Source organism: Zonotrichia albicollis, chromosome 3 (assembly GCF_047830755.1).
Source record: "Zonotrichia albicollis isolate bZonAlb1 chromosome 3, bZonAlb1.hap1, whole genome shotgun sequence".
Classification (NCBI taxonomy): domain Eukaryota; kingdom Metazoa; phylum Chordata; class Aves; order Passeriformes; family Passerellidae; genus Zonotrichia; species Zonotrichia albicollis.
Genome location: NC_133821.1, coordinates 25,382,941 through 25,396,632, shown reverse-complemented (window position 1 = coordinate 25,396,632; position 13,692 = coordinate 25,382,941). Strand labels below are relative to the sequence as shown.

General features: G+C 48.1%; 1 protein-coding gene across 1 annotated transcript in view; it reads right to left on the bottom strand.

Moving 5' to 3' along the window:
- The window catches only part of SLC1A4 (solute carrier family 1 member 4), a 40,477-nt gene extending 28,100 nt beyond the window's left edge, over window positions 1-12,377 (bottom strand). Inside the window, exons 1-3 of the mRNA XM_074537009.1 lie at window positions 11,743-12,377; window positions 2,582-2,624; window positions 1,424-1,486 (exon numbers count right to left, since the gene is read on the bottom strand). Coding sequence (XP_074393110.1) covers window positions 1,424-1,486; window positions 2,582-2,624; window positions 11,743-12,269 — 633 coding nt within the window. The 5' untranslated portion in view covers window positions 12,270-12,377. The remainder of the gene's footprint in view (window positions 1-1,423; window positions 1,487-2,581; window positions 2,625-11,742) is intronic.
- Window positions 12,378-13,692: the final 1,315 nt, after the last annotated feature.

Sequence of the window (13,692 nt, the reverse complement as noted above, 5' to 3'; positions counted from 1 at the left end):
CCCTGGCATGCCAGGCTCTGGGACAAGGCATAGCTTTGAGTGCTAATGCCATCCAGCAGGCATCAGTGGAGCTGCTCACCCTGGGATGCAGGCTACCGGGCAAGGCACAGCTTTGAGTGCTAATGCCATCCAGCAGGCACCAGTGGAGCTGCTCACCCTGGGATGCAGGCTCCCAGGCAAGGCACAGCTTTGTCCCTGCTCAGTTCACGCGTCATCCCAGTCACCTGTCACCCTGTGCTGGTGAAAGTTCAGGTCAGGGCTGGAAGCAGAGTTCACAAACACTGTTCTGCATCACCTGCTCACACACCATGCATGGGGAGGAGAAGGTAATGAAGCCAATGCTTGCTGTGCTCAGGGATAGGCTCCAGAGTCCCTCTGGGTAAGCATAAACTGCTCTTTCCTTGATGGTTTTACAAACTGGTAGGCAAACCCCAGCTAAGCCCTTCCATGACAAATGCAAACATTACAAGTCTCTTGCCCTAGGGGAATTCAAATCATATTAAAAACGTATTTACCCAACATCTGATACTGAGCTCAGACAGCCAGAATGAGCCTGAGGAAGAAAAAATCACCTTGAAAGTAATTTCTCAGACCAGTCTCCCAAAAATCCCATGGCAGCACATGAGACACTTTATTTGGAGCAAGGTGACACCTTGCAGGCTGGGTCTCTGGGTCTGTTTCACAGCATGCCGCTTGTAAGACAACAGTAACTATTGCTGAGCCTGCAACATGTTGGCTCTGGCCAATAATAAACATGTTTGATAGCCCTGTCTGCAGGAGAAATGACACTTAGTGGGATACAGAGCATCTCTGGAAGCCCCACCATCTACATATGGAAGGTGCCACTCTGCTTTGCCTACACCTACACACCAGTTCCCTTTTTGACACCATTGCAACAGTAGCCTATTTGTAATCTTCTGTCTGTAATTTTTACTCCTTCAGACCACTTGTTACTGCTTCAAACAAAATTTCAGCAACGAGAAAAAATTCTCAACCCAACAAATTAAAAGATTAAGAGCCTTGGGTAGAGGGATAAAACCTCAATCTCTCCAAACTCTTAATGAAGAGAAAGGTTTAAGGGACATACTCGGCCAGCCTGATTGCTATTTAGTTCCAAGTCTACAGAAAGTTATCTGGAAACATCAGGTAGACTCACTAAAATTTAGATCAAGTGAGACCAGGTCTCAGAAAGCATGGCCTAGAAAAATAAAGTGTCATGGGTCACATCAGTTGAGCTCAACCCTCCTCTCAAGCACAGCTTTCTGTTGTGGCTGTGGGTACTCATTCAGCTTGTGTGTGTCTCAGTTCCAGGCAAATAAAAGTACTTGTTTCTTTCTTAAGACTGCTGGAAAGGATCAAAGGCTGTGAAGTAGTCAAATATTACTGACAACACTTTGTTTAAAAACCTAAGAAATGACCTTACCTTTTCCCATGTGATATTTCCAGAGGTTGTGTTCCTGAGCAGCAGCTGATAGTCTGTCGCATACTGCAGGTAAAAAACAAAACAAAACCAAACAAAAATGGTGAGGCAGGCATTAAAATTGTCAGCAAAATACCTAAAAACTAGGGCAACAATTACTTTGATAAACAAACTAGACACCTCACAAAAGCAGGGCACTTCTTTGGGCTTGTTTTCTTTTAATATGAAAGGAGGGAAGGAAAAGCCTCTGTCCTTGTCAATTCCCTGTGACAACAGCAGCACAGAGGAAAAGAGGACTGCTTTATTTCATCCCTGAACACACACAGCCCTGACACTAGAGGCATCACAACATATCCTTTTCATGGTGTTATTTTTGTACTCCTTCTGGTTTTACTCATGGAATATTGACTCGTACTGTATTACATATTCATGAAAAATGGAATGTGATTTTAAGAGTTTGCCCCTGGTTTTGATACAAAAGCAAACCCGCCATGAAGGCAAAAGCCATTATTTTGCTCCTGTATCATAAAGAATCATTCTGCCCTATGACAATATCCTCTATCCTGACATATAAAATTAGCATTGACAACTAAATCAAAATCTTTTTGGAGCCTTACAGCTCCTATCCATCAGTTTAAACCACACTATGTTCTGGTGCCAGTTACCATCCCACCACACTGTCTCTGTTGGAAGGGAAACCAGGCTGAGTAATTAATCCAGCAAGGGATACAATGGAAACTGCTGAATAAAACCATCAGGCAACAGGTAATGCTTACACACATGGGAGCCTAAAGGTCTTCAGCCCTGTCTGTTCTGAGCCCAGCTCTAAACTACATAGCCAAAGGATTCCCAGCTAGCTCCTGCAACATGGTCAGCAGCCTGGCACAGGACTGCCACTGCTGCCTAGCATGGCACCCAAAGTTTAAAGAATATTTTTGGTGAAGGTAGAAAAGATGGGCTTTGAATACGCTTTTTTTTGAGGAATATTGTTCAAATAATTTGACATGGAAGTTGTATGTCTGACTGTATCATGTGCTTTTAAAAACCCTACCTTATGTAAGTAAATTAACTTCTGGTATTTTCTACACCATCTTTCTAGTCCTCTTATAATAAAAGAGCCTATGCACTGTAGCTCATGTCCAAAGTCCTCACAGATCTTACCGTTTCAAAAGCTGCAGCAACAAGATTTGCAGGGAACAGGTTTCTGTAAAAGACAAACAAGAAAATGAAATATGTCATGGAGAACTTCTAAATAAATGCACCAATGTGTATTACTCTCAGACAGAATGGCTTTTTCAAAGGCAAGCACATTGGCACTGGTGAAGTGTGTAGCACAGAAGATTCTCCAGCAGTATGGAGCTTGCTTGGCTCACATGAGAGAGGTGACAGGTGCTTGCTGCCACACCTCACCTTGTGGGCAGGGCCACAGAGGCAATCACACACAATGCTGGCTTTACACACCCATTGCCCAGTGGCTACAGAAACTGGTTCAGCCACACCACCTGCAGCACCAGCTTATGGCCTCCAGTGTCAGGCAGGATTCTAACATTGCTCATGTGATTACTCTTCACTCACAGCATCAACATGAAGGACAATCCAATCAGCAAAATCCACTTACGAGAATGGCTTAACCCTTCAACACAGCAAGGCCAGCTTCCCTGATCACCAAGGCAGAGCACAACAACATCACAGGCCAGACCTCTCTGCAAGGACTTAGACAACACAGGTGGAAAGTACAGGCAACTCCTATGGAACATCTGAATCCAGCAGTGCCTTCACACAGAAATGCCAATCTGGCATCAGGTTAGTGCAGAGAGGACAGCATGCAAAGTGATGTACACTCTTCCTGACCATCCAGTATGTATCTGCATACAGGAAATCAAAATCATGAACTGGACCAAGCAGGGCATTCTTCCAAGCTTCTTGTGGTATCTCATAGTTGGTTTTAATGCTCCAATTCCTTTCTCACCTTAGGGGAAAGAGCATGCATTCCCCCTAGCCAAATGACAGCTCTTGGTTTTCTGTGTCAGAAAGGAAAACAGGAATAAAAGCTGATCTCTGGGGTCATGGCAGGACCACAGCTGGAAAGGGCAGGAACATGTTGGGTATCAGCTGAAAGTACTGCCAGCAGAAGGCATCACAGAGGCACTTATGGTGCCTTACGGTAAGGAAACACAAGACCTTAACCAGTGTCAGTTAATTGTGGTAAAAAGCATTTGGACAGCTGCTCCCCATCCTTTGCTCTTTGTGCTGCTCTGAGGAAGCTGCAGCTCCCTCCAGGCTGTGCCCTGCTAACTTCCCCCCATTTTTGCCACAGTTACCCAGGCAAACATTAAACCAGGCTGTGGTCATTCCACGAATGGCACGGAACGCGCAAATCCAAACCAGAGCAAGAAAAGGAGCAGCAGAGTCAAATCTTTGAAAGCAAGAGGGAGATTAAAATGTGGCCCAGATAAGGACTTTGGCCTTTGCATGGATCCGTTCTCCTGCCACACAGGGAGTTTTCCCACAGCCTTGACAGCAACTGTAAAGGACATGGAACTTTGTCAAGCACCTGTCTGCTGTGAAATACCTCAGCCTCTCTCTCTCTGATGCACCACAAGTGTATTAGGAGGATTGCTGCAAGAATAATTTGTCTTCTGGAGTCTACATTCCACCAAGCATGAAGGGAAGAGCAACTTTTTCTCCTCATAAGCTGACCATGCAGCTGTCTGTCTGAAAGCAGGAGAGCTCCCCCTCACTCAGCGAAGACACTCAAGAACTGGCCAAATAAGATCAATGGAACAGCTAACATGCATCACTTCTTGCACAGCTGGAACTCTCTGGTGGATAAAAACCTTCAGTAAAGTAAAAGCAAACTTGCTTTTATCAGGAGTAAAATATCACATATACAAATGGGCTCATGCTGTTGGGAAAAGAAAGATATTTCTTTTCAGCTTTTCATAGCAGGATGATTATTTTTCTTCAAAAAAGAACTGACTGGACTTTGAAGAAGCAAAGAGATGAAAAAAGACTGAAAATCAACCAGAAATCAATTCTTTCTTTTTTCTTTAAATCAGCTTTTCCATCCTGATGAAAACAAAACCAAAGGAAGCAATACTAAAGCCTAAACAACATGGTTCTCCAATGTTTAAATGTGGCCAGGAAACCAAACCCTCCATAATTTGCACAGTATGTCAGGCATGGGCCTCAGTAACTAAACATTAACTTATCTCCAAGCATATACTTAAAGCACACAGTGAAGTGATGCCAGCAACCCTGTTACAGCAAGGCAAGGGGCAGGTTCTTACTTCAAGTGTGAACAGTGCTAAAAAATAACCTAGAGTAGACACTTTGCTTTATTCCTCCAGCACCAGTCGCAGGACTTGACAATTTGCCAAGTAAAAAATTTTGATCTTAAGCAGCTCATAAGGAGTTTTATGTTCTGTTCAATCCAACTTCTAAGTACACCTGACTGCAAAATACCAAAACCACATAAAATAAAAACAGCTCCTCTGTTTCAAATCCCAAAGCTTAAGAACAAAATGTGTCGGCTCATAAAAAGCAATCTACAAATAAATGGCTTATCTTGGAGGCACGAGGTCTGCACAGACTACACTTATTGCTCACCTAAGATCAGCCAGCTTGTGAACTAAATTAAACTTTAATTACAGGTGGGTCAGATCACAAGTTCTTACCTTTGGATGGATTTGTGCAAGAACACCACTGCAGTGCCTGAAAAACGGGGCAAGATGCTGCATGCCTTGGGAGAGAGATAAAAGCTGGCTGGTGACCTGCCTGGGCCCATCATGGACTTACTTGTGCCTGCAGGGTTTGCTCCTCATGCCTGGTAAGGTGAAGCTCACCCATCACAGAAACCCAGACAGCTCTGTCCCTGTGAGCAGAGGAGCTGCATGGGGAAGTGTGGACATCCCTCCTGTGAGGGTGAACCAACAAACAGGAAAGCTGATGAACTGGGTAATTGGGCATGCAAATGAAATTTGGGTGTCTGCCAGTTGTTTTTCCTGTGAGGACCAAAGGTTTAGAAGGTTTTTGTGCTTTGAAAGCCTGTAGCAAATGTGAACATGGAGTTTAGGGAAATCACCCTGGCTGTATGGCGGGATTGTTGACTGTTTCTCATGGCCCCATCCCCATGCCCTGTGCCAGAGAACACGGTCGTCTTTCTGAAGCAGACGTGGATTATCACAAGAACACGGTGCTGGCCAGACCTGGGTCTGGGAGATAAGGAGCCCAGCACAGCAGTGTGGGATCAGACAGCCTTGGCCCCAGATGCAGGGAGACAAAACTTGCTGCACATGGCAGGAACCAGACAGGCCAATAACACACCATGGCAGGGGGACAGACGTGCTGCTGTACCCCCTGTGCTCCCCTGCTGCCGGCACCTTGCTCCACACACACACACAGACCCCAAATCCTTTGTGCCAGAAAAGTGAGGCACAGACAGGCTTCACTCCCCTCACCAAGCACCAGGCAGGAAAGGCTCTCTCTGCCTGCTGCAAGTTGTGCAGACAGCCCCAAAAAAGCCGTATCAGAAATCCATCTGACAGCTGCCAAGAGGGACAGCTGTGTCCTCGGGCTGAAGCAACAGCTGGGCTGAGCCAAGAAACCTCCATGTAACTGCACAACACAGGGTGAGAAAGCATTCTTCTCAGATCCTCTTAAAACAGGAACAAGAAAGTAGTAGCACCAAGGGCAGATGTTAAGTGTGTATTTCCTGCTTGAATTCTGTGCTCATCACACCATCTCCCTGTGCACAGCTGGATAAATGCACCTTTCTTCCCGTGAAAAGCTGCTCCCACCAGTCAGAAATGGACCATTACTCCCCCAAAAAGATCCCACTGTACTTCTGCTGTAATAGAAATCTTTAGTTTAGCTGCAACATCCACTCTTGGGAATCCCAAACAACTAAGGGAACCTGGAGCTGGCAAATGGAGAAAAGGAGGGCTGTAACTCTCCTCCTTCTCCATTTTGATATTATGGTCAAATTGCTCTCTTCCTTACAGGCCTGTATCTTTCCACCAGAGGGATGAGGATTACACAGGAACTCCTCCATTGTATGTGTAAGGGATTATTATTAACAACTGTTTCTAAATGATTCGTTTGCTAGAGCTCTGCAAACAACTTTGCTCTGGCAGCAAAAGCATGAAGGGAAATCCAGGCAAATGGAATGAAACCCTAAAATACTATGCATTCCTCTCACATTGCTTCTTACAAAAAGGTTCCACTTCTGAGGCCAAAAACCTTGGTGTTGAAAAACATACTTTTTTGAGGAAGTCTACAAAAAAATAGTCTGTGTTGGTCATCTCCAGTTTTCAGGTTTTTTTTTTCAATGGTACGAATCCACTTGCAGCAATTTTATTGCCATTTGTGGCAAAATGCCAGAGCCCAGTTCAAATTCCTCCAGAACCTCTGCTTATTTTCTGTCCCAAGATTTTCCTTCAACATCACACAGCAATTTTCTTCATCTGCTTTTTGATATGTGGATGCACAACACATGCCCTGTACATACTCATATCTGTGAGTGTGTGCATTTGTTTTAACACAGAGAAACTTGAAAATGTGTTTACTTATAGCAGATATTTGACACATTTTTTTGTCTTAATGGTCCAATCTGTATTTTTGATGCTTGCAAAATAAAACATAACTGGGGGGAGTCAGTTGTAAAAGGCAACAAATGAAAGAGCAGAAATGTTCAGAGGCTTACTAAAAAAACCCTACCAGAGAGTGCAGGCACATGAATGAAAACAGAGTTCTTCCTACAGAACTCATTCCAGACTCAGAAAGTGACACAAGCAAGGTGGGACAGTTATCTTCACTTTAAGAAGCAGCCATCAGCTTCAAACCCAGAGGTCAGCCTGTCTCCTGGGCTAACTGCAGCCACTGCCTGGACCCTTTTTATTCTATTTATGAATTCACAGGTGGCATCTCCCCCTCCCCTCTAACAGTCACATTTTACTGTCTTTCCACACTGGGATTTCAGAGATGGCTTTCACGGCTGCTGGTTTGGGGTGACTCACTGGGAAGAGCAAGGCTACAAGGAACAAGTGCTACTGGAGCAGCTGGTGCCCAGGAGAGGGTCACTGCCACTCTGGCCACCTGCTCTGCAGCCCAGCCAGCAAAACATAACTGATGCTTCTCTGTGCTCGTGTCTGCCTTCCCTGCGGCTCTGAAGACACCTGGAGCAAAGGAGGAGCTGCTGTGGGTGCTCCCTTTGGCAGCTTGGCTGGTAACATCTGGCAGACAGACAGAAAGGGCACTGAGAAGCAATAAAATTTAAACAGCTTTTGCACTTGCTTGGCAAACTGGGAAACCCTGACCTTACTGCTTGGGGCAGACGTGTGGACCTCTGTGCACTCTCCCTATTAAAAAAAAGGGATTACCTCCTTCCCTTCCCAGATTCTTACAGCTAGGGTTGGATTAAAAACAGAATTTCCTTCTCCAAAGCCAATTTCACAGTTGCAAAACATGTTTTCATCCCAAAATTGGGCAAAGAAAGCCTGTTTCAGATCCTTTTTTCCACTAAAAAAAAATTTGTAAAATACTCTGTTGAAATGTTCCTTTTTTGATGAGTGAGATTCTCTACTTAAGTCCTTTGTATAAAATGACAGCAAAACATTGACCTCACTGAAATGAAATGCCACAATCACCCATCATGGAAATTTTGTCAGGATCAATAGGTTCCTGTGAAACTGTTCAATTTTGTTGAATCAGCAAATAGAAATCAGAGCTAGAACAAAACTCTGACCTTACTGAAACATTCAGCCGTGACAATTGCCCATCAAAAGTGTTAACAGATCAATAGATTCTTGCAAAACACTTGATCCTGCTGTTCCAGCTGCTTTCCAGCAAGCTGCAGGTAGGCTGTGTGAGCAGGTGGATGGAGTCCCATCCTTGGGACTCCTCTCCCTGGTTACATGCAGGGCACAAGCACATCCAAGCTGGCTCTCCCCAGTGTCACCTTCTCAGGTGGGGGCTGAGCCCCAGAGCCCACCACATCCCAGCCAGCCCCTTCCTCCAGCTGCCAACCACTTCACAAGCAAGCTCACAAGCTCTCTTTATTCTCTATTGCTTTATCTTCTCCACCAAATGCACGAGTAAGAGAAAACCCCAGAAATTCTAAAATTTCCCTTCACTTAGGGAAGGAATTGTGACAGACTTAAGGAATTCTAAGATCCTGCTCTGAGTCCAGGGAACACCCCACTTTCTGGGTGCCTTTTTTAACGCCATCAGCCCTGTGGAAGTAGCTCTTGGAAGTAACTCTTGCTGGATCCCCTCCCACAGTCACTGCCCTTGGCCATGCTCGTCTTTAGAAAGCTCCAAGGATCTGCCCACATGACAGACCTGAGATGAGATGAGCCACCAGCATTCCTGCTTCGGGGCACAAAAGCACCCTATGGCAGCTCTGCTGTCCCCTCCCCATGTCCCAAGGCAGAGGACAGTGTGCCTACGCCCTGACTGGACATGCTTAGGGCTCACTAGCCAGAAGGGAAACCAGGAGGGTGCTCCAGCACCTCCAGCCAGACAAATCAGACCTGGAGGTTATGGTCAATGGACAAAACCAAACAGAGACAGCCTCTGGGTTCACCAGTGAGTCATCTTTCATTTGATAACAAAGCCCAAGATAAATCTTTTTTCCAGAGGTCATTTGTCCATGCCTAGATGCATGTCTGTGGGGAAGGTTTAGACTTTGAAAAGGAAAACCAAGAACTAAGCTGGCTTCCAGACATCACTGCACAATGAAAAGCAACACCTTGAATCATTCCCTAAAAGACTTCCCAAAGGCAGAGGTGATTGCAGAACCAAATAGTGACACATGGCTGTGATGTCCTCTTTGCTGTTTCTTCCTTGGGTCATGTTGTACATTGGTTTTCAGTGCTGATAGAGGACTCAGTTTACCCACTTGCAACTCATTTTTACCTCTCCTCTGAAACCAAGCAGCAGCAAAGCCTTGAAGGACAGTCTTGTGCTACACTGAAAACAGAGTTTTCTTGCATGAAACAGAAAGTTTCATGGCCAAATGAGATAAAAGGAGAAGCAAAGAGGAGGACGCTGTAAGACCCACCTACACAAAAAGCAATCATTTCAACCCTCCAGGCCCTACAGAATCATGGCTTTGTTATCTCAAAATGAGTTTACTAAGTTTCATCACAGCAGGGACCAAGTTCAGCGCTCAAACCAGAACACCCAGGTTTTCAAGAACAGCTAAAAGAGTAACATTACACAGCAGAGAGATCCTATTTCCTGAAAATCACATACTCTCTCCATCCCTCACTCTGTCAGGGATTTGTGCTCAGACTGAAAGCTTTAGTGATGGCTGTGTCCAAACACAACTTTTCTGGACTGGATTTCACTGTCACTGCTGTAACAACCTGACAGCCCAGCAGTGTGCCTGCAACAGCCCTTCCTTGGGGTTCCACGAAAAAGCTGTATTCACAGCCCCCCATACATGCATTACTGAGGGAAAATTCCCGTCCCCTCACCTCCAAGAAGGAAACTCCTCTGCAACCCACCATGCTTTCCCCAAGCCTCATCATTATGAGCTCTGCTTTGGAATTAGGGACTCAATCCCATCACCATCGTAACCCCTTTGAAGATGAACTCTACACCTGCATTTACAGACCAGACCAAGAAACAGCTGTCTCCTCTGAATTTTAGATATTACCCACAGCCTGAAGCTCACTGGAACATCCCTGGCCTGTTCCTCATCTCCATCCTGCTCCATGCTGCCAGGTGACACAGGATGTAACACCAGGATGTGCTGGGCAGCCACCACTACAGGCATCTTCCCAACTCTCCCAGGTGTGCCTACTCTTTTTTATTTTTTTGGCAATTTTCCTTCACCTCCCTCCCCTCCATTCAACAACAAATCACCACCACAGCCAGACCACCTACTCCCATTCCTGCTATTCCTTCTTAACATGCTGTCAGGAACTGCTGGTCCTTAAGAAAGGTCCTTAATTGTTGGTTCTTAAGAGAGGGAGAGGTGAGCTGAGGACACTGAGCACATGGCTGCCAAAGGAACAAACCAGACTTAATTTCTATCCAAAGGGAACATACTTGTCTCAGGGGGAGAAAAGGACATTAACCTGAATTTGTAAATACAGTTCTGGGTTTGGGGTCTTTTTTTTTTTTAGAAAATCTTTTTATCTTTATTGAGACACCCACTTATCCAGAGAGAGCAAAAACATATCTCAGCTGAAAAACTGGACTCATAAAAGCAAAGCAAAGAATCAAAATAATTAAAAAAAAACCACTTAGTTTTGTAATTACTGGGATATCGACTAAGCTCAGCTTTCCAGCCACTTCGCTGTAACACACTCAGGTCACCTCCCTTATTCTTGTATTTGTACCTGGGTGCAAAGCACAAGGAAATACAGCTGGAAGGTGTATTTCCAATACTCAAAGCACCATCTGGATGCCTGCCTCGTTTGTCTGTGTGCTCCTATCCCAGACAGATCTCAACAAGACATGGGCTTTGAGAAAAACAAAAAAGGTGAAGTTTGCAACTTTGCAAGGAGGAGTAATGATACACTAAAACACTAACATCTGATTAGAAGTGGAAGCCTTGCTTCCAGATAGATTTGGGGAATGCAAATCTTGTCTTGGAAAGATGCAGAGGTAAGAAGGGAAGCTCACAAACCTACAGAGCATCCTTACACGGGACTATGTTTAGGGTATGTCCTCCATGGAATTACAGGGCTGTGTTTCCACGTGCACATCTAAGAGGCAGGCAGGCATTTGGGTGAGGAGACTGGTAAAGTGTTGGAGAATTAAAGAAAAAAGTGTGTGTGAGGGATGAGAGGAGCTGCCCAGCCCTGCCCTGCCTGCAGGAGACAGGCACCAACAGGCAGCAGGGCAGGGAAGGTGCCAGGGAAAGCCTGCCCTGCAGCCGGCACCCAGGAGCCGCTCTCCCTCCAGGCAGAACCAAAAACGGGCCTAGGCACCCTGAACTCCGAGCAAGCCTCGACTCATCCTTGCAGCCACCCAGGCAAAATTGAAAACAAAGCGGGGAGAAGCAGAGCACCAAGCCTGCACCTGACCGGGCTGCGGGTACTTGGGCAGAGAGGCGTGTTTCTGGAGAAACCAGGATTAGGATGAGGAGGATGGTAAAATGAAGGAGATAAAGAAGGAGGTTAAGGAGAAGGAGAAAAATGAGGAGAAGGTGCAGAAAGAAAGGTGAGAAGATGCAGGAGGACAAGAAGATGAAGGAGGCTGAGAAGGGGGAGGAGGGCTCCCCGGCTGCAGCGTGCAACACTGCCGAGTCTGTCATCATCCTCGGGCGGCGGGAGGGCGGGGGAAGGAGGGGAGCGGGGCGGCCTCACCTGATGAGGTCCAGGAAGGAGTCCACCGTCTCCTTGCTCTTGGGGAGCGCGCCCGGCAGCCCCAGCTGGGTGTTGAGCGCGGAGGCACCGGCGCCGGGGCGAATGATGAAGCCGAGGGCGACGGCGAGGCCGGAGGCGAGCAGCGTGGTGCCCAGGAAATAGGCGACCGCGATGCCACCCAGGCGGCCGAGCGAGCGGGTATCCAGGCTGGCGGCGCCCGACACCAGGCTGCAGATCACGAGCGGCAGGATCACCATGCGCAGCATCCGCAGCAGCAGCTCCCCGGGGAAGGCCAGGTAGGAGACCTGTGCCGGGCTCAGCTCCGCGCTGCGCACGGCGGCCCCCAGCGCCACGCCGGCCACCACCCCCGACACCGTCAGCAGCACCAGCGCGTTGCGCCGCAGGAACCCGCGGCAGCCCCGCAGCCGGGCCCCGCCGCCCCGCCGCTCCTCGGCCGCCGGGCCCTCGGCATGGCCGTTCCGGCCGTGGCCTGCCTTGCTCTCACCCGCCGCCGCCGCGTCCTCCATGCTGCGCCGAAGTGCGGCTCCGCGTGTGCCGCTAGCGTGCGGCGCTACAGGCACGGACTGAGCGGCGGGCCCGCCCCGCCCAGTGCCGGGAGCGGCACCGCCCCGCCCGGGGGAGGGAGCGGCAGCCCCCGGCCCGCCCCGTGCCTGCCCGGCCTGGGCTGGCTCGGCGCCATCGCCGCCTCTGGGCCCGCGCTGTTCCCCCGCGCCCGCCGTGAGGCGCCTCCGCGGCCTGAAGGCCCTTCCGTGTCCCCGCGGTGGCCCAGAGATCGCGCGTGTCTCCCCACGGCTTACACATATCCCCATCACCTTCCCGCCCACCTTTGTGTCCCTGTGGGTCACACTTGTCCCTCCATTGTCCCCCCCTCAGTATCCCTATTGTTAGTACACACCGCTGTAGTGTCCCCATAATTCACACGTGTACCCTCCATCGCGTCCCCTCAGTGTCCCAGGGCTCACAAGTGTCCCCTCTGTTCGTGTCCATGACCCCGTGGATCACACGGGTCCCCTCACAGTCCCCCCTCAGTATCATCAGAGTTCTTAACACACCCCTGCAGTGTCCCCATAGTTCACAGATGCCCCCTCAATGTCCCTACAGCTCACACATGTCCCCCTCCCTATTCTCGTGGTTCAATAACGTCCCCTCAGTGTGCCCGTGGCTCACACATGTCCCCCTCAATGTCCCCATGGTTTGCATACATCCCCATCAGTGCTCCCACAGCCCACCTGTCCATTCAGAGACCCCCTCAAATTCTTCACAACTCACACATTGTCCCCATCAGCGGGGTTCACCTGTGCCCTCAGTGTCCCCCTCTCCTCTGCAGGAACCTCTAACAGAGGCAGGAGCCACTCTCTGCACCAGGACAGGTTGTGTCTGTGTCCCCTGTCTACATGGTCAAAGCCATTCAGCAGGTCCGTGGGTTCATCCAGGGACTCTGAGCACCCTTCCTTGAGGAACTCATGTCTCACCTCACAAGCTGGTTGTCTGAGGAGCAGACAGTGTCAGTGATGATACACAGAGCTGGAAAAGGGCACTTGTGGGTGCACCAGTGTCATGTTTGCTCACAAGGGCACTTCCAGGAGCTCCAGCTGGTGTTTGGACTCTGTCAGGGGCTCCATTTCAGCTCATTCCCTTGACATCAGCAAAGCACAGCCTAGCAGAAAACATGCTGTGAAAACAGCCAGCCACACATCTGCTTTTTGAGTAGACTGCATTAATTAAGGTGACTGACAGGGTGTGATGCAACAATAATCCCGATTTAATAAGACTTTTCTGTTTTCCAATCTCATGGATAGGCCTGAAGATCGCTATATCATGGCTGGAGCTCCTGGGAGTTGTTTGTGTGTAAATAGGTAACAACACCACTGACAAGCAGCTGTGTCTACCAGCATCCACTTTGAGCCTTGATGAAAATTCTTGATTCAC